Source organism: Metarhizium album (assembly GCF_000804445.1).
Source record: "Metarhizium album ARSEF 1941 chromosome Unknown scaffold_10, whole genome shotgun sequence".
NCBI lineage: Eukaryota > Fungi > Ascomycota > Sordariomycetes > Hypocreales > Clavicipitaceae > Metarhizium > Metarhizium album.
This window is the reverse complement of record NW_024467584.1, coordinates 470,081-489,216: the sequence shown is the minus strand read 5'-3', so window position 1 is coordinate 489,216 and position 19,136 is coordinate 470,081. Positions and strand designations below refer to the sequence as shown.

Genomic DNA, 19,136 nt, shown 5'->3' with positions numbered 1-19,136 from the left:
CCCAAGATTTTGCTACTGTCTTCCATTTCCTCTATGCAGAATGCACACTGAACTGTTGTTCGGTCATTCAGCTGCTAAATCAACCAACTGCATAAGCACATTGCAATCGCCCTTGGTCACCTTGTCCCACTGGTGGCGCAACCACGGTGGCATGTTCCATGCTGCCGAGGCATGGCAAAGGAGGTCTTATTCATGCCATTCGTCTACAGAGTAATAATTCGAGTCCACTTACCCACGTGCAGATTTTTTGTCCAAGTATATCTCCTCCCATCATGACCGTCGTAATGCCCAATGGAGACATTCGCGGGCAGCGAGTCACGTAGATCAGCTGGTGTGTAGATTTTGACACTCATGTATTGAGGGGCTGACATAAGAACAAGAGACCACTTGTTGTACAAGATGGATGAAAAACGGAATGGATCCTTCGGCAGGGCCGAAGAATTCGCCTACACGCTGGAAGTACCCTTCGCAAGAGGGATGGTGACCTGGAGCAATGACCCTTACTGAACACCTCCGAGATTCTTGAACCACGTAAGTTCTAGTCCATGCATTTCTCTACTTGCTGACAAGCTTCAGGCTCAGCGTGACAGTATGACGAGCCAGACAGCCAGGAGGATATGCATGAGAGCTGGCCCGTGACCGGGGGTATCCGGCCAAAAGGCCGCCGTTTGCTGGATCCTTTTGCTTCAAGACACGACGATCAAGCCCGATGACCACCTGGACAAGCAGTTGGAGGACACGGGGCTTCACCTAGTGCTCCTCTCCGCTCAAGGTAATCGGTCATCTCGGACAGGATCATGGGTGGCGTGGCAGGCAGGGCACAAAGCAAACTTGGAAGTCATCCACGGCGGGCACAATGGGGTCAAGGGGGGAGGTGCTGCGAAAAGGAACGCAACAGAAAAAGATTCCCCTACACACGATTCCCCAAGGGGAAGGTGAACGCGAAAGCGACAAGAATAGGCGTTTTACACCTCGAGATTCCAGGGACAGTCCAAACTGACCACGGTAAATGAGGCTCCCGCAGCGCGTTTGCGATACCTGGCAGGGAAGCTAACGATCAGACAAATGACGTCTCCGCATCCTCCCCCAAGCAAACAGGTCCGATTTGGCTGGTTTCTAGAAAGCTTCATAGCTGCAGTGTCTTGGAAAGGGAGTTTCTGGCATCATGACGACGTCTATTTCTCGAGCAATTGATTGCAAAATACCAGTCAGTAAAAGACCATTGACGTGGTCGACTATTGAGGTCCTTTGGGAAAAGGGACATGTCAGTTGCTGCACACTGTTACAGTGGCTGCCAGAGAACCATGTCGCCTCGATGATATCGGTGTTTGAGATTCTTTGGTGTTCAGATCTGTGGCGCTCATGTTTGCTGTCGGCTGAGACGGGGAGCAGATACCGCCGAGCGTGAGGACATGTCAGCTCTTGCATGTTCCTTGGGCACGCCTTGGAGAGCCCTTGCGACGAGGCACCGCTCTGTGAGATTGAAACCGTCGCTGCCTTGCTTACTGGCAGTAAATGCGTTTGCTGGGAGCCGGGACGTTGACAGCTCCCCTGCGCATTGGCAAGTTTCAGCCTCTGTATGCCCCTGTCGTCAGTATCAGAGAACATGTCGACCGTTTTCACGAGGCTGGCTTTACACACTTTCACCGGGCTACGGGGTCGCATTCATATCATCTTTCCTCTTGGCTTAGACGAACCATAAATACCCCCCACAGTTTCGAAGCTCTAGTAAGAGCACTTTGTTGTTCTGTATTTCTACATCTCAGTCGTCAGGCCCTTTCGTTGCATCTTTCCTAAAAGCTAAAGTGATATTCTACTACTTGACCCTCTACTGGGACAGCCCACGACGGCAGCGGAGTATTCAACAATGGAATACATCACCGCTGCTTCCGCCGCCGTCAGTGTGGTTGGCGGAATTGCGAGTGCGCTGGGGACGGTCAAGAAACTCGCCTCGTCGATGAAAGAAGCGGGTCTTGAGATGGTTGCCATGTGCGAGGAAGTACGCGCTCTGGAGGCTCTGCTCAAGCCCCTTCAAAAGATGAGGGAGCTTCAGTCCGGGCTGGCGGAAAACCTGCCCTCGCTGCTTGAAAGCTGCCGAAGCATTGCGGAGGACCTGGAGAAACTCAAGCGCGAGTATCTGGCAAACTCGCTAGAGTGGGCAAGGCACGGCGAGGAAAGGACTGCCTCCGTTCAGAATCGGCTGAGGAGCTGTAGAAACTGCTTGGAGACGACGCTTCAGGCGCTCGAGATGTAAGTCCTAGACGTCCCAGACCTTGCGTCTTGACTCCAGCCTCCGACGTGGTTGCCACGCAAAGGAAGTAGACCAGAAGACCTGTGCTCGGTCCCAGGGGCCAGGGGCCAGAACGGGAACGATTCCACTCTTTGGTTTCATCCGTGGCTCCCTTTCTAGGTTCCATCCCCTTCGAGTGCTGACGACCGTGTACAGCGACAGTTGGCGGTCCATGAAAGAAGCCGTTGGCGAGTTGAGGGCGCAGTCCAACCAACGCAATACTCTATGCTCGGCCTATCCACAAGCAGAGCCCGCAGGCACGCCGCATGGGACGCACACCGGAACTCAATGGCTTGGTACTCGCGCTCAGACTCTCCGGAGCACCAGTACTGGGGGAGCCGACGAGGAAACCACGAGCCCTGCGGCCCATGTTGCTGGTCCCAGGCGTGCGCGAGACGGCCCGGTTGCTGGCGCACAACTCATGAATTCCAGCAGCTTGTGTGTCTTGTATGCCTCCAGCGGCGCCGACTCGCTTGACTCTGCGGGACTGATCCTGCGGGAGTGTCACAAGACAATGCAAGTGTTGGTCGAGCTGCGATGTAACCACGACCACCTCGTGGAGGATGACCACGGCGTCAAGTCGGCCGTGGATGGCGCCATCCTGGCATTTCAAGAGGCACTCCGAGGAGCGAAGGAAGTCGTAGAGCTCTGCGCTTCGGACTCGACAGGTGGGAGACGAAGCGTCCGCAAAATGACTCGGTGGGTGATCCAGGGCAAGCATACCTTCAAAAGGCACTTGCCACAGCTTCTCGACAAGAATGACAAAGCACTGCATGAGATCAGCGTCTTGAGGACGATGGCTGAGAGCGCCCAAAGGCCAGGTGGGGGGGCAGCTGACATTCACCAGCAGAGGGAGACGGCGGACAAGAGAGAGGCGGAAGGCTTTGAGCGCTTGAGGACGGCGATGGGCGGCTAGGGTAGTACCATGATCAATGCAAAGTATCGGCGCTTTTGACTAGACTCCCATACATCCTGCACAAAGCCACTCACATTCTGAAATTGAAACGCGTCACGTCGCCGGCGCCCCTGGGGGGTACCGCACAAACGCGGTTGTAGACAACTCGATCCGGTCATTGCTCTCGACGAGACCTGGCCCGGAAACCGACTACTAATGATGGACCTGTGGTGACGGTGGCTAGGGGATACCGGGCCAAGGCCAGGGTTGAAGAAAGAGTACCACGCCGACCAGATTCAGCAAGGCAATGTTGGAGCAGAAGAGCCCATTCAGTGATGACGTGGTATGGCCTCGAAGGGCCTGGGTTCCTCAACCTGAAGGACCTGTAACAAGGGCTGGTCACGGGGATCAGATCAGGGCTTGGAGCAAAAGACTCAAGTTTCTATATTATATCGCATGGTCCCGAGGTTCTCGGTGTTGAGATATAAAGGATGATATCCAGATCGATGCAACTTCCTCGCCGCCAACGCTCGGGTCGGGGGACACTCTCACTAGTTATAAATACATGCGCTATCCACGGTCATGACTCGCCCGTCCCAAGTTCCAACCAACCCTTGGTTCCTCCACCTGAAGGACCCGCCCGACGAGGGCTATAAATCACAACAAGATGTCTGTGCGTGTGACGGGCCTCGGATGACTGTGGCATGGAGGGGTTGATGCCTCGACGCCTCGTAGGCTCCTTTGTGCCTAGCATCGTGCGGCCTTTGAGGGCATCACGAAGCCTACGACCTTTGTGCATCACAGCTAGTCATGTGGTTGAGGCTCTGTTGACGGGTTCGGCTCTGTTGACGGGTTCGGCTCTGTTGACGATCTCGGCTTTGACGGAGGAGGCCGCCAAGGTGGCAGCTCCCTCCCGGATAGCACCTCCCTGATCAATAGACGATCCGGCCATTGCCACACATCCATGGAACGCCTCATGGTCGTTTCGATGCGTGGATATTTTCTGGTCAAGTTTGTTGGTTCCTTAAGGGGCAATCCCTCCATGCTGGTGAACCTAACTAGGCCTGGGATGGTGACAATTCCGTCTTCTCTCGACGGGTCCGGTCCCCAGTTGTATTTCAGGTCAGAATAATGAGAAAAGACCCTGTAGCCAACTTCGATGCATGGTCCAAGGGCAGTCTTCAGTAAAAGTTTGTGCGTGTATCTGCAATTCTCACTGTAAAAAATTCCCAAGACGTCCTGGAGGGCGTCACAGAGCCGGTCCACCTGCGGCTGGATATTGGGCGGCGTTTCCAAGGGACTCTTCGTGAACCAGGCATCTTTCGCCTTGTCCGGATGCACAAGCCACACGGAGAGTCGTCGCCACATTTGCATCGGAATCGCTGCCGATTAGTTCATGAGCCATTAGCAGAATTCAACCTTGATGCCGATGCAAGGAAGCACTTGCCATGGTTCCACGGGTCATCGGTCCCGGGGGTGAGAGACTGAACAAAGTCGTTGACGTAAGCCGGAAGGAGTGAAAAGGGGCCGATGGTGTGGTAGTCAAGGTTCGTGAAAACCACACGCACTATCAGATGAAAGATTGCTTGACGACGGGTTACCGGATCCATGAGTAGGTCCGTGAGACTGTCGTTGAGCGACTCCCCCAGACCAAGACGCCTGAGAGATTCATGCCAGGAGTCGGGGACGGACGAGACATGGTCGACGTGGTAGTTGGACTCGTCGTCAACAATCGTGCCGACGCCGGCGCACTGCATGCCGAGCTTCAGTTCCAAGTCATCTTCGCCTTCATCCAGTAATTCGTATTTCGTCATTAGACATTTGAACGCCCGTTTTCGCCATCTCTCCCGTGGTGGAAACTTGACTATCTCGTCCTGGCCTTCGTACCAAAGGATTTCCGAGTCAGCGTCGCTCTCTGCGGCATCGTCGCGCGCGGGGGCATCGTCGCGCGTCGTCTCTGCGTTTTTGTTTTCGTGTCGTCGTCTTTGCTGTGCAAGATGAAACCAAGCGGCAACCGCACCGAACAGTATACCAACGGTAGCCCCTACTGCTGCTCCTATGCCACCGTCCCGGACCGAAGTCCCTGGGCCAGCGGTTGCGGTACACATTGTAGTCGCGGTGAGTGTCTCCGCTGCCCTGTACATGGTAGGACTTGGCGCCATGTTTGAAGATGTCAAGCTCGCGGTTAGGTTCAAGTACCCTGACAAGAACAGGACGGAAAGTAAAACGACTTTTTCCAAGGGGCGAGGTGAAGGAGTCCGAGAAGTGGAAGTTTTCTGGAAAGACACAAATGAAGATAAATAGTCAGCGAAAAGCTGTTTTCACATGAAACCCACCAAGTCGAGTGGCATACTGACTATTTATAGGAATTGGGCTCGTCCTATCGAACAAAGGAGGCACGGCTCACGCGTGGCAGGACTCATCACCCAGAATTCGCGCCACATTGTGCCATGTAAGTGCCCACAGGGGGACTCGGAGTCATGGTCACCAGGAACGCGCACGTGGAGTCGTGGCAACTTGGGAGATAAAAATGGTGATGGGAATCCTCAACGCATCGGTGGCTGTGGTGTGGTTGCACAACAGGGAGACGGACCAGGGTCGGCACGCCGCTGTTAGCTTTATGGCTGAGTCTGATTGTCTATCGTCTACGGAGTGCTCCGTACGTAGTATGGCATGCCTGGGTGTGACCAGGGTGCTCGACGAGGCTGACGGCACCTTGTTGATTGTTTGCCGGGCAAACAAGCAATATTCCCACCGGCATTGGCGGACGCGTGAATGCTCCTACTCGGGTACCACGCACAAGTATTTAATCGTCGTACATGACGTGAATTTTGCCTAGAACGGATTGTCAATTGGTCTACTCTCTCTCGCAGTTCGTCTTCCTAGGTTTTCAACTTCCTCACTCGGAAATCCTATTCACCAAAGTTGACTGGGTCAACTCGCTGGAGCATCTACAATGCCGTGCCACGAGAATGGCGGATCTTGTCGGCCTGATTTATATGTCGGGGTCGATTTCGGTACCACCTTTACAGGTTGTCAACGCGTTTTGGTCTCTGTGAACCGCTATATACATTCTCTAACTGCGAAATAGGAGTCTCTTATATGACACCAGGGGACGCAGCCGCCACCATTATTCGCACATGGCCCGGGAAAAAGGGTGCCAAGGTCCCTTCGGTCCTAGCCAAGGACACGACCGGGAACAATATCAAATGGGGGTTCCTCTGTCATGATCTGGATGAGAGCAGCAAGTGGAGATTCCTCAAACTGTGCCTGGACTGCGACCCATCCCGGCTCGCCGACACTCCGTGGGCGCCGGCCGACTCCTCCGAGGCTTACAAGCTGGTGGAGGTGTATCTTCGCCAGATCTACCTCTATCTTTCGGGACATCTCGTCGAAAAGCTAATGGAGGACAGGACGAACGGGGTGGGGAGCTGGAATAAGAGCTGGGCGCACATGAGAGTCGAGTTCACATTTAGTGTCCCCGGTACATGGAGCCCGCTTGCGGTTCATCGTTTCGCGCGCGCCGCTCGCCGTGCTGGATTTGGCCAAGAGATTGACCACCAAATGGGTCTAGGATTGACGGAATCCGTGGCAGCGGTGGTTGCGACTAGCGAGCTGAATATTCCTTTCGCCAACGGCGACGCTGTACTATCTATCGATGCCGGCGGCGGAACAACCGATCTTGCTTTCGTCACGCTCCAGTCAATGAAGCCGATGATGATGGAGCCAGTGCTCCCCGTGACGGCAATCGGAGTAGGCTCTGTTCTAATCGACATGGGCTTCAAAAACGATCTCGAGACTAGGCTTGCGGCCAAAGGGGTGCCTCTGGACACGGCCAGGAAGTGCGCCGCGAAAATTTCCCAGGGGGAAGAGTTCCAAAGGTGGAAGTGTAATCACGGTCAAGAAAACACCGCACCGGATAAGTCGATGGCTGGAACAATTTTCAATTCTGAGGCGCTCGACAACCAAGGTGTCCCGGCCGATTACAACTTGATATTCGAAAAGTGATAGCCACCATTAGGCCAGTAAAACCGACAAGTACGCTGACAAGCATTTAGAAAACTACTCGATGGGCTGTTTGACTGTCAAATAAAGGAAATCAAGGCTCACGTCATCGCGGCGCTCGGCGAGTTCGAAAAGGCCAGAGGCAAACGTCTCGTGAGTAACAGTCGGCGAATTTCCGTCCCGGTTTCCTTCCGCGTTAACTGTCGGTACTAGAAGCACATCGTCTTGTCTGGTGGCCTAGGCTCTTCTGACTACGTCTTCCAGAAACTGGACGAGTTCTTCACCTGGCAGAAAGGTCGAAGACCATGTCTCGGCGAAGCCAAACTCTGGACATGTAGCAATCCTCAAACGGCCGTCATCAGAGGTCTCCTCATGAACAAGAGAAATGAGACTTTTGGACCCAGAATCACTCGAGCTAGTTATGGAGTCGTTGCCCACCAGTGCCCGCTCGGGAAATCCAAGAGCCGCCTCAAGGGCTCTCGGGACTCTCGTGGCAAAGCCGTCCCAGGACAAATCCAATGGGTTGTCAAGAAAGGCACCATGATCCGCCCGAACGACAGGTTTCGCCACAAAGTCACCAGGACTTTCACCAAGAGCGACCCGGATGACTGGACCGAGACGATTGTTTCCTCCACCTGCAGTCTGGAGTACCTGCCACAGACCACGCAAGATGGTAAGCCTACATCATCCCGGGAGCCCGCCGAGCCTCCTGGAGATGCTGACTGACTTCGCAACCATAGCGGGCGTGGAAGTGCTCTGCCAGGTCCAGGTTCCGAAGGGTGCTCCGACGGGAATGAAGAAGGGTACGTGGCCCTTCGCCGGCCGGTACCAGACGTATGAGTGCGAGTTGCAGATTGTCGTGGGGGATTCTGGCGAATGCACCGTCGACGTCATCTCCAGCCGTGGAGTCGAACTATCCAAAGGTTCGACGACGATTAATGTAAGCCACAACCCTTGAGCCAGTGTCGCAGGACTAACTGGGTCAGATTCAATCCAGCACCGAACCGAGAACTCTTCAACAAGCTACTTTCTAGCCTTCACCCCGACGGCTTGTTTTTCTTTAGTTTCTGCCCTGATTTCAATGTTGACTCGCATCCTGGCAGCTGGTCCCGCCAAGAGGGTCGAACCTACCTCCTCTTTCATATCAACACTCATTCATTGAATCTTGGCCAGGGCTATTGTAGCAAGCCCTCTTTGATAGCTCAAAAGTCATGCAGCCTAGAAGGTCTTCAGACAGATCCGAGCATGGCTTAAGCGGTAACTGACTGGCAAACTCAACGAGCTATAGTTGGCCATTGCTGTGCAGTCGGGAAACGGTTCTGGGGAGCACACAGGACCCGTCGAGGTTTCCAAGATGATGCTAGGACTCCTGGTAGCAACTCACTACCAGGAGCTGTCGTTTCATTCATGTATCTTGCTTTAGAAATCCAACCGTCGTCTTCTTTTCCGCCTACGGCAAACGTTATCCATACTCGACCTTTGTACGCTGCGTCCCGCCCGCGACAGCATATCCGCTTTGACCAGCCAGACAGAGAGTCTCGACACGTACGTTGCCCGTCTTTGGCTGGAAAGAGGGCTGCCCAAGTCTGGCCGCATCATTCAAATTGACGTATGGGCTTCCTCGGCTTGGATGGGCTGTAAGGGGTCTCTGCTGTCTCACCACGTGGCTCCTCAAGCCCTCCTTGCCCACGACCCGCCAGCAGATGCTTTGTTTTTAGAAGCAGCTTGCTGTGTATTTGCGCTTAGCCCGGAGGCGTTTCTCCCGAGCCAAGCCACTGTTTTCTGAAAGGCTACTCCGTACTAGAATCTTTTGCCACGGAACATGGAGTATAGTCACGGGCGTGCCACCATGCGAGCCGCGCCAGAAGCCTGTTTCACCGACTTGCGCTCTGCCAATTTTGGTGCTGGTCTAGTGTCGTTTCTATGTCCTGCCGTCCTTCTAGACTAATCCGGTTCATGCTCCCCGGTCACCTGCACCTCAACGTTGAACCCACGATGCGGCATCTCATCCAACCAACCCTGAAATTTGCAGAGGAGCCTTTGCAATGCGTCTCGTCTTTTTTCAGTACCGGGCTCGCTCCTGAATCCCTGTCACCCCTCTGCGGAGCAGGCGAGTGGTCATGATTTGCTTCCTCTAATTCCAGCCCGGTCTTTCTTCCCGCACGTCAACTGACCTAGCCTGTAACGAGTACCTTTGTCAGACTGGATTGGTCACCAGTGCTATTCAGAGTACATTCTCAATATGGGCATGAGATTTGGCCCATGCCAACAAGCCGCTCCCGCTGCTCTTGCCGGCATTGCGACGCACAGGGCTCGGTGGCTTCGAAGCCACCTGGGGCGAGCTCGAGGCGAAAGGGCATGTCGCCACCGTTAGTCTCACTCTCACTTGTTATTGTCGGCTAGCGAACGAGGGGACTCTTTCCAAAAGCGGCATATGTAGCCGTGATGCTCGAGTCACCAAAACTCTCGGTAACGTAGCTCTTTAATCTGCAGCGTTTGCTCCACGGACCCTGTAGCTTATGCCAGAGGTCATGGTCGTGTCGCATATCATCACGCATCTGACTTTGTCGAAAGGCAGGGGCTGTTTTTCTGCCATCTAGTCTGCTTCTAGAGTCTTCATTTCCCTGTAAAAGTGGCTTGCGGTTGCGCCTCGGGCGACGGTTACACAGGCGCGATGATCACGATTCACGAGACCCAGGACAGAAGGTTGCCGCAAAACAGGCTTTGGACGCAAGTGTCAGGGCCTTGTGGACAACTAATGACGTGGAGTGCTGAAGCGTGTTGTAACTGCTCCAAGCCTTCTATGCAAGCCCTTGTCACCATCGACCCATGGACTCATCCAGAACGTTTGAAGAGGCTTGTGCTGAAACAAGACGCCGAGTTTGCCTTGACTTGGTCTGGTTGTATGATGATGTGACGAATGTGCGTAACTACACTGACGGACTTGGTTCGTTTTCTCTCCGTTGCCGCGAGGATCATGACGTGTATGTCAACAATTTTCTTCGACTATACGCTGGTGCATGTTGGTGAGGAGGAGTTTGGTCGCTGATATTCTCCTAGAATCATCACCAAGGTCAAGTTACCATGTTTCCCGTAATTTGCTTTCCGCAGATCTTGGCCTTTCGGGCCCCTGAATGCAAACTGGTAACTACCCATGGTGCTAGATCCGCACTCGTGAAACGACAAACAACGCTCTGATAGCGAGGGGGCAAGACTTTTTGTTCACCTGACGCTGAAGAGACACCATTTTGCGCAAAACTCTGTCGTGGTCACTTGGGATTGTTGTAAGCTGAAGGGAGCCCCCGTCAAACTGGCGCAGCCTCGTAGCACGGCACTGTTGGGGCTGCCAGCCATATGCGAATGGCGAGGAGGGCATTACTAATAATTCCAGTGCTCAAAGGGCAGGGAAAGTCTATCTCTTGTCAACTAGACTTGTACTCAATACGTGGCGCCGACGTGCTGACAACCAGGCAGTGATGCGGCAATACGCAAACATTGTCGATTGAATCAAGGGCTTACGAGAGCCACTTTTCATCTTATTCGCATGCCAAGACTTCTTTACGTGAAACTTGGTCCGACTCACGAGGGGCAGTTATGGTCAAGTTGGCTGCGGAATCGCCGGTACATAGACCCGAGATGATGCCTCGACCTGTTTCAAGGCTACTGTAGACTGCGTAGTCATCTGAGGCGATGTATGCCCCGTGTAGTTGTAAAGATGCATTTTCTGTGCGCGGAAAATCAAAGATGTATTTATCCTTGGCAGCAAAATGGGCAGAATGGCTACGAGCCTTACTTCGTGTGTAGTAATGTTTGATACGGCATCTTGCCCTGCTGTTCATGCCACAGCGTTGAGGAATTGCTAAAGACCGGGGGTCTCACCAATAATTCATCTAGAGCTAGATCTTTTGTCGAATTTCGGGTCATATTTCACTGGTGATAACTAAGTGTTGTTTGCAACGCTTAGTTCGTGTCATCTCATGTTCCAACATAGCTTCGATTAGACATGGAGTTATCCTGTTTAGATCGTTGTCTCTCTGGCTTGGTTGACCGCGGGACATCAGACTAAACTTACAAACGACGGGTGGTTACAACAGTCGAGCGGCTTGTGGACACAACACTTGGTGCTGATGGGCATCTCAAGAGGCCAAAGACTATATTACTCGCTTTCAGGGGAAAAATTTTAGTCCTCAGGGAAATGTCTATCCGGAAGGGACCGAGTATCGTTGCTAGGCCATACAAGCCACGCACGTCCTAGTGCAAAGTATCAGAAAGAACTAGCACCGTAGACTTGTTCCCAGAGGTATTAGAGAATGGAAGCCCTTGGCAGGGGACAGACAGCTTGTCCGAGTAGCCAGCAGCGACTATTACCGGCTTCGAGCAAACAGCATGGTTTACTTGCTGCCGTCTCGTGGAGCGTCATTCGATGAGACTGAAGAGAATGGCTAAATATGCAGGAGCAGGGATTGGATGGACTAGAAATCGATGGTCATGGCAAGACACCATAGCATAATGGCCGGGCGAGTGCACGGCACGAAGCGTGGCGCCCTCGACCGAGAAGACTGGGCCATCCTCGATTGGCTGCTGATTTATGCCAGGTGAGCAAGTGTAAATGGAGTTGCGTAGGTAGGGGTAGAGGCGAAGCAAGTCGGGCACGCCTCCCATGCTATCACCGTGCCAATGGGAGATGGGAGCATGGGATAAGCACGCGTTTTCCGTCTCAAGCACCGAGGCCAAAAACCCGGCCCATTCTTTGATCCCCTGGCCAATGTCGATGAGGAGCCTGTGGCGACCAGTCTCAACGATGTACGTGTTGGTGCCTTGGAGCGTGAACTGTTGCTCCCCGTCAGTCCAGTTCTTCTTGGTGACGTACTAGACGAATGTGCCAGACCTTTCCGGCGTTCTGACCCAGCACGCGGATAACCTAAGTAATAATTCTCTCTACGTCTGTTATCGCAGGCAGGTGAGACAGTTGGGCCTTGAGATAGTATTTAAATGAGCCGAGGTCCAGAGCCTTGTTGATTTGCATATATCACCCTTGTGCTTTGTTAGAGGCACATCCTCCACGTCCAGAGCCAGGGGAGCCATGTCTGCGAATCCCGCGGCAACGGATTGTCTTTGAAAGGCGAATATGAACAAAAGTCCGGTCAGACAAAATGGGGATGTAACACAAAGGATACTGGAGAAGACGAAGAGTACGAAGATGATGATGATGGAGAAAATTGACAAAGAGAACGAAGAGACGAAAAAATATATGCCCTGGAAGCCCACCATCCCAGGGAAGAAAAAAAACAAGGCGTCGTCGGTGTGAGCTGGAATTGCCTGCGCGCCATCGGGCAATTAGACGCGGTGAGAAAAGCGACATCTCCATCCCGAAGGTACTACAGCCTACCGTCCCCCTGGCTGTGGCATAAGACGCAATAAAGGCAGTCTCCACCCCGTCCTATTCATATCCATAGAAGCTTACTCCGTGAGCGCGTCCCTTGCACGGTTTTCCAGTCCAGTCTCGTCATCATGGCTCCATTGCTTTTCGGACACAACGTCGCCGGGGACAAGCACAAGTTTGATCCGGAACGCTGGACGACAGTTCATTCTCCCGGCCGGAATGGCCATGTAGATGCTCCAAGGCTGCCGGAGCGGCATCCAGAGACCGGCATGGGCGGCCTGGTGTCGGCGTTGGAGTGCCGGAGAAAGGCCACAACATCGTGGGCATCCTGGAAAGGCAGCAAGGCCCTGTTTACTGCGGTGTGAGCTGTCCGCCTCCGCCGTGAGTGTTCTATACTGAGAGCCGTGTAGGCGATATCATCGTCATCCAGCCTTCGACTGTGGCCGTGTTCCGGCACTGGCCGGACCTGATGCGAGACATGGAGCAAGAGCAAGTTCATGCTGGTATGAGCTATAAAAAGCGCCGCGAAGAGCATATATACGGGCCTCCGGTTCCGAATTTCAACGAGCCAGAGCATGTTGCTTCCCGCACCGGCCCGTTCGTAGCAGCAGCCCAGATTCGACAGCAGTTGTACCGCATGTTTCTCCGGCAGGTTGCCAAGCTTGGCTTCACGGCCAGTCACGGAAAGCATGTCGCTCGATACTTTGAATTTGACGTCGCTGGCAAAGGCGGTGTCGTGCTCGAGAACGGTGATAACGGGCTTGCCGACGTCGTTGTTGCCGCAGATGGGTTGAGATCGAGATCCGAGTTGCAGGTCTGTGGAGAAGAGCCTACGTTCCCCAGGTCCAGCAGCATGTCTGTTTATCGCACATCGTTTCCGCGAGAGATGGCCAAGAAGGACGAGTTGGTCCGCGAGGGATGGGGTGATTTGGCTACAACGTGGGTGTACTGGCTTGGTCCCAGAATGCACATTGGTATCTGGATCTCGGACGACCTCGTGGGATGGGGATTCACGCCGCGAGACGAGGTGGGAGCACCAACGGAGACCAGGGGCCCGGACAACGGGGTAGAAGAAGTCGTCAAGGCTCTGTTGAGAGCCCCTGACTGGGACCCAGCTGTTGCAGCCCTCATCCGCGCCTCGCCGGAAAAAGGCATCATCCACCGGCCTCTGCTCTGGCGCGATTTGCGTCGGGAATGGACTTCTCATGGCGGTCGTGTGGTGCAAGTCGGCGATAGTGCTCACAGTCTTACGCCAACATCCGGCAACGGGGCGACGCAAGCTCTTGGGACAGCCTCCCGCTGGGTGCTCCTCGGCAAAAGCGCGAACGCCAAAGATCTCGAGCAGCTTCGAAACAGCGTACATCTCGGCCCAGTACGTCTGCGGAGTGGCTTTGTCGCTTACCGTTGCAAGGAGTTGGCCCTCGGGAGCCGACTTCTGGGGCAATGTGGTGTGGCCGTGTGCGGCAGAGCTTGCGTAGGCCAAGTCTGGAACCGGGCTGCCGTGGCCTTGAGCTTGGGCATTACGAGGGCGGCGAGGAGGAAGGTCGAGACGACGTTGACCACCATGGACGGTTCGTCGTCTTCGGTCGTCTTGTATTTGCCCGGCGCGATGCCCGCGTTGGCGAGAAACATGTCCACTCGATCGAGCTGCTTGTCGAGCCGGTCTGCAAATTTCTGCACGCTCACGTAGCTGGCCATGTCGATTTCCCAAACCTCAATGACGTCCTTGGCGCATTTCGTCGTGCTTTCAATGTCGAGCTTGGTCTCGTCGCCTTTGGTCACGCTGCGCACGGCGAGAACCAATTTGCTGGCGCCCATTCGCACAGAATGCCGCGCTGCTTCTCTGCCAAGGCCACTATTGCCGCCGGAGATGACGACAGTCTTGTCCGAGCAGGATCCCTTAGGGTACGGAATGCGCTTGAAGAGCTGGCTGGAAAAGAATCCCATTGTGGTTCTGCGCCGCGTGGATGCTGGTCGTCGGTACGCAAAGCGACGAAGTCGATGAAGCGAGTGTTGAACAGGATGACTCCTGTAAAAATGCACAGCTGCTTCGACGCACGGGCCCATCAAAGGAATCCGAGTGTTTTGTACGGGCCATCCAGGTTTCTTTGAAAGAAGAGAAATATTCGGTGACAAGGTACGGAGTAAAGGCAAGGCAGGAAGCCAGCCCAGTTATGTTTCGTCTCGTAGAGAACCCAAGCAAGTACGTATTGCTAGCTCTCACAGCGACGTTGGAGTACAGAATGACTAGACTGCTTGGAAGGAATTCCAATGCAATTGATGCCGACACACTGCTTTCAGACGGAACCAAACTGTCGCCATCAAAGGAAGGGACTTGGAAACGACGCTCGAGTGTAGGGTATGGAGGCGTTGGACGCGACGAGGATGACACAAACCGTGCAAAGCTGGAAACAATAGATCCGAAGATCAGTGCAGGCACAGAAGCACATATCGTTCTGTTTCACGGTGACAATGTAATATATCATTCACCTCGCTCCTGCTGCTTTTCCAAAAATAAAATTGCAGATTGTATGTCTGCCGCATCTTCGCCTTGGACGAAGGAAGCTGAGTGGATCCGCCAACCCGCACCGTGGATGAGGAGTCGAGTTTTGCGATACGTGGAGTTTTCTTGATACTTGATACTTCCATTCAACTGCCACCGCCGTACCAATGCCTCAATCCAGATCTGCCAAGCGAAAGAGAAAGCTTCAGGCCCAATTGCCCAAGAAGCATGTCAAGACCGCAACCATTGTGACGCCACCCCCCGATGGCGATGCCACACAGTCTGAACCCAAAATCTTGCAGACCGTCATCTCGGACGAAGAGCTCGCCATCACAATCGAGACCTTGACGACCTTGGCACAATACCCAAGCCTCACAAAGTCGAAGCTGTGCAGAAACTTGCGAACCGCCGTCTACGACTTCCGGCAATCATGTACCACGGGCGTCAACTCGGCCGAGGGCGCAAACCTCACCGGTCGGGTCACAGCCGCGCTCGCCGACGAAAAATACCTCGAGGCCAAGATCTTGCTGGCTGAAATGCGACTGCGAGGCGAAGAACCGAAGCTGGGTGCCCTTTGTCGCTGGGTTCGGGATCTGGACGTTGTGACGCAGCCCAACGGCGCAAGCATCGTCAACCCCAACCGCTCTGACAAAGACAAGGAGCTTTTGGCAGTCCTTGATGCCGTGATGCGCGTCAGCTGCCCTGTCGATGGCAACCCAGAGGCAAAGCTTCCCTCTCAGTTGTCCCCTCACATAGCCTTGCAGCCTACCTGGGACTTGCGACCACGGACAGAACCACACCAAGTCTACGCCTCAGTCCTGGACAAGTCAGTCTTGTCCTCGGCGCCCGACTCGCTCTCTTCTCGCGTCCGAGTTGTCGAAACGACGCCGGGACATGCCAGGAAACCGCCAAACCACCACCCAGCCATCCTGTACACCACAGAACCTGATACCGTTGACCTGTCTCAACCGCATGCGGGAATAACATACCACAAGCACCCCAGCGTTCCCCATCTCGGTCTCGCGACGGGCGTCCTCTCACCGGAGGAATGCAAGGCCATCGTCGCCACGGCAGAGAGCGTCGGTTTCCTGCCCGACGTCCCCGTGCGCGAGGGCGGAGATGCCAGCGTGCTGGCCCACAACTTCTACTGGGTCGTAGATGCCGCGTTTCACGACAAGCTCTGGGCACGCATGGCTCCCTTTGTGCCCGCGTCGCTCAATGGTCGCCGGTGCCGCGGTGTGAACAGACGGTTCCGGGTCTATCGCTACGTCCCCGGGGCCGAGTATCGATGCCATATCGACGGGGCCTGGCCGCCCTCAGGAATTCGCCCCGACGACACATACGTATACGACGACTCACCCGCGGAGAAGAAGCAAAGCTCGCTATTCACTTTCCTGCTGTATCTCAATGACGAGTTTGGAGGCGGAGAAACAACGTTTTACATGCCGGCACAACGCGAGGGAACACTCAACGCCTACCCTGTGCGGCCGGTCATGGGAGGTGTCGCCGTTTTCCCTCATGGCGAGACCAAAGGGGCATTATTGCATGAGGGGACGAGTGTACGCAAGGGAGCCAAGTACATCATCAGGACAGACATTGAGTACGACGTCGAGCCATCTGAGGAATAGCAATCAGGATAAAATCAGACATGCGTCATGACCGTGACGGGGGCAACCACGCTGGAGCACACGGCCTGTCTGGAATTCCGAACACGCACGATAGACTTGTGCAATCCCGCACCACGAGTCCAACTTCACATGGGCTCGAACCGTGTACGGAGACATGGCCCCGGCAAACGAGCTGGCGGCACCAGGTCAAGGAGCCAGATGGCGACACAATGACCAGTAGCTGAGAAGAAACGTCGGATGGACTCGTCCAGTGCCTGATGTCCAGGGTTTTTGTCCTTCTCTACCTCGTCGCGGCCGACAAAGGCTGGCAGTGCCAGGAAGTTGGAACCGCGTCTCCGTGTTTCCAGGCCGCGCAAAGGAAGGGCCTCAGCCGCGTGGATGATGGGGCATGGACTAATGTATGCACTGCGTTGACCGTGAGATGCCCGGCTAGGATGTACAGACTTTTGAAGCGGCCCAGAACTCACATATACCTCTCGGCCAAGCTCGACTGCTGTCGCTCGGCGGAGGCCGATTGGTGGTCGTAACTTGTAGGAACAGTCACTCGGCCTGGCGTTGCTTGTCTTGCAGACCCGTCTAAACAACTACCGCTTTGATCCTACTGCAGGCAAGGACAAATTCGTTGAATGAGTGTAAAAACGGGAGTGGCCACGCCATTTGATAGTCGCGATAGCTTTCCAATCGAGTCCAGATCCAGGCTTATCAAGTTGAACGCATTAAATTTCATACAACACCACGCCAGGCGGGCTCTAGATCGCCCAAAAGCAACCTCGGGCCACCCGCGGCGAACTGATATGAATGTCGTCACACACAACGGTGTTGGCAACACCTTTTCTTCCGATCTAGCCAGTCCAGGTTTCATACAGGCATTTCTACCCTGCAGTATGCTATACCGATCGCCTTGTGAACCCAAAACATGCCTGTTTTTCTACTAAATAATAGGCCTTGAAATCAGCCAGACCGTCTGGAAGAAACCCCCCGACAGAATTTGCTCCCCTCCGTCTCACCTCCGGCTATACGCAATCGCCGGCGCTGTCACCGCCAATGCTGCCGTTGTCGATAGCCGAGGGCTACCAGTTATTCCCTCGGGTCTTGGTGGCTGCCGACTCCGTGTTGAGCCCTTGAGCCATCAGGAATATCAAGTCCGTCATCCAACGCAAGAGCAGGCAACGGCAACTATCACGCTATCTTGTGCAAAGTATTCAGCCCCGTATGATTCCGCTCTTTCCTATAGCAAATCTCGTTGCCCGATTCACACACGTCGTAGACACGTGTTTCAAAACTTCATTCCTCGCGACTACTAGCCGCGGCCTGTATGCCTTTGATCGGGACAAGGGGAGTTCCATTCTGCAGCTGCATCTCCAAGATCGATCCAACAAGACCCGTGCGCCCGCGTCTCGGGGAACGCAAGAGACTGCAGTAAAGGACTCGCCACGCTTACAACTAAAACTGTATTTGCATTCAACGGCCGGCGCAACGCCAAAGGCTGGAAACTCATCCGTCACGCCCGCAACATGGACATACGACGAGACACGGTACAAGTCCATATCCTCCGCGGGAGAAGACCACTGAGTCTCCTCTGGAAGTTTCTTCATGTTGGAATAACATGAAGGATAGAAGCCCACGGCAGCCGAATCCTGCTCAGCGAACCCGGCTCGACGCACGCAGTGGAGAGCATCCCCAAGATGCTAACGGGACGACATGCAATCACAGCCAGTCGGCTCGCGCTTCTATTTGATTCCAGATGCCACCATAATTACCGGACTTAAAAGCCGTCTGCTATCGCCACTGACTCGACTCGAGGCAAGGGGAACCAAGCCGACGCCTTGACGAAGCCCACTTCGCCAGGCCGACTTGTACGAGGCCCAAGGCCCAAGGCTCAATATCCCGCCCGGCACGGCAACGGCAGCGCCCATTCTGCTCGCTCGGGAACAAGCAATCCATTTCCACGTGGGCTCTCCCCCATTACGTTTTAGTCTCGCGTGCGGCGCGCGAGTCAGAATGTCCCTTGCGAGCTAGCTGGACGTGGACTAGTCAGCATGTTTCGGAGAGTTTTAGCCCTCGAATGATGATTAAGAGCCCAAGTCCCGGCTCGGAGACCGGGACCGGGCACGGGCACGGCACTTGGCCATCGTGGCAACGGGCCCTGGGCTCGAATGGCATGGGGCATCCGAGTGGGACGAGTCCAACGTGCTAGTTCGTGTCACTGTCCATCTAGACGACCAGGTCCGCGGCAGTTGTTCTCCCCGGCCCTGTTTTGCCATGACTAGTCATTGTTTCCTCTCCTCCGCGCTATAAATGCTGGCCATGGGCTTCGCTTTCGCGTCAGGGAGGGCTCCTTCGTCAAGACCGTCCAAGTCAAATCCCATCTTCCTGACGAGGCTCCTGGCGGCTCCTGCTCGCATCGACTCAACTCTTCGAAACAGGCAACC

General features: G+C 54.6%; 5 protein-coding genes across 5 annotated transcripts; 4 read left to right on the top strand and 1 right to left on the bottom strand.

Annotated features, from left to right (window-relative positions):
- Positions 1–1,867: 1,867 nt before the first annotated feature.
- On the top strand, positions 1,868–3,206 carry MAM_04578 (uncharacterized protein; the record flags this gene model as incomplete). Its single annotated transcript, XM_040823376.1, has 2 exons — positions 1,868–2,250; positions 2,447–3,206. The coding sequence occupies 2 exons, from the start codon at positions 1,868–1,870 to the stop codon at positions 3,204–3,206; spliced, it is 1,143 nt and encodes a 380-aa protein (XP_040678629.1).
- A 1,373-nt stretch (positions 3,207–4,579) lies between these two features.
- On the bottom strand, positions 4,580–5,347 carry MAM_04577 (uncharacterized protein; the record flags this gene model as incomplete). Its single annotated transcript, XM_040823375.1, has 1 exon — positions 4,580–5,347. The coding sequence occupies one exon, from the start codon at positions 5,345–5,347 to the stop codon at positions 4,580–4,582; it is 768 nt and encodes a 255-aa protein (XP_040678628.1).
- Positions 5,348–6,141: 794 nt separating this feature from the next.
- On the top strand, positions 6,142–8,148 carry MAM_04576 (uncharacterized protein; the record flags this gene model as incomplete). The annotated part of the gene is made up of 5 exons (XM_040823374.1): positions 6,142–6,217; positions 6,277–7,189; positions 7,244–7,343; positions 7,404–7,863; positions 7,931–8,148. The coding sequence occupies 5 exons, from the start codon at positions 6,142–6,144 to the stop codon at positions 8,146–8,148; spliced, it is 1,767 nt and encodes a 588-aa protein (XP_040678627.1).
- A 4,894-nt stretch (positions 8,149–13,042) lies between these two features.
- Positions 13,043–14,263, top strand: MAM_04575 (Aromatic-ring hydroxylase-like protein; the record flags this gene model as incomplete). Its single annotated transcript, XM_040823373.1, has 1 exon — positions 13,043–14,263. One exon carries the CDS (start codon positions 13,043–13,045, stop codon positions 14,261–14,263), a length of 1,221 nt encoding a protein of 406 aa, XP_040678626.1.
- Positions 14,264–15,243: 980 nt separating this feature from the next.
- On the top strand, positions 15,244–16,704 carry MAM_04574 (Prolyl 4-hydroxylase, alpha subunit; the record flags this gene model as incomplete). The annotated part of the gene is made up of 1 exon (XM_040823372.1): positions 15,244–16,704. One exon carries the CDS (start codon positions 15,244–15,246, stop codon positions 16,702–16,704), a length of 1,461 nt encoding a protein of 486 aa, XP_040678625.1.
- Between the last annotated feature and the right edge of the window lie 2,432 nt (positions 16,705–19,136).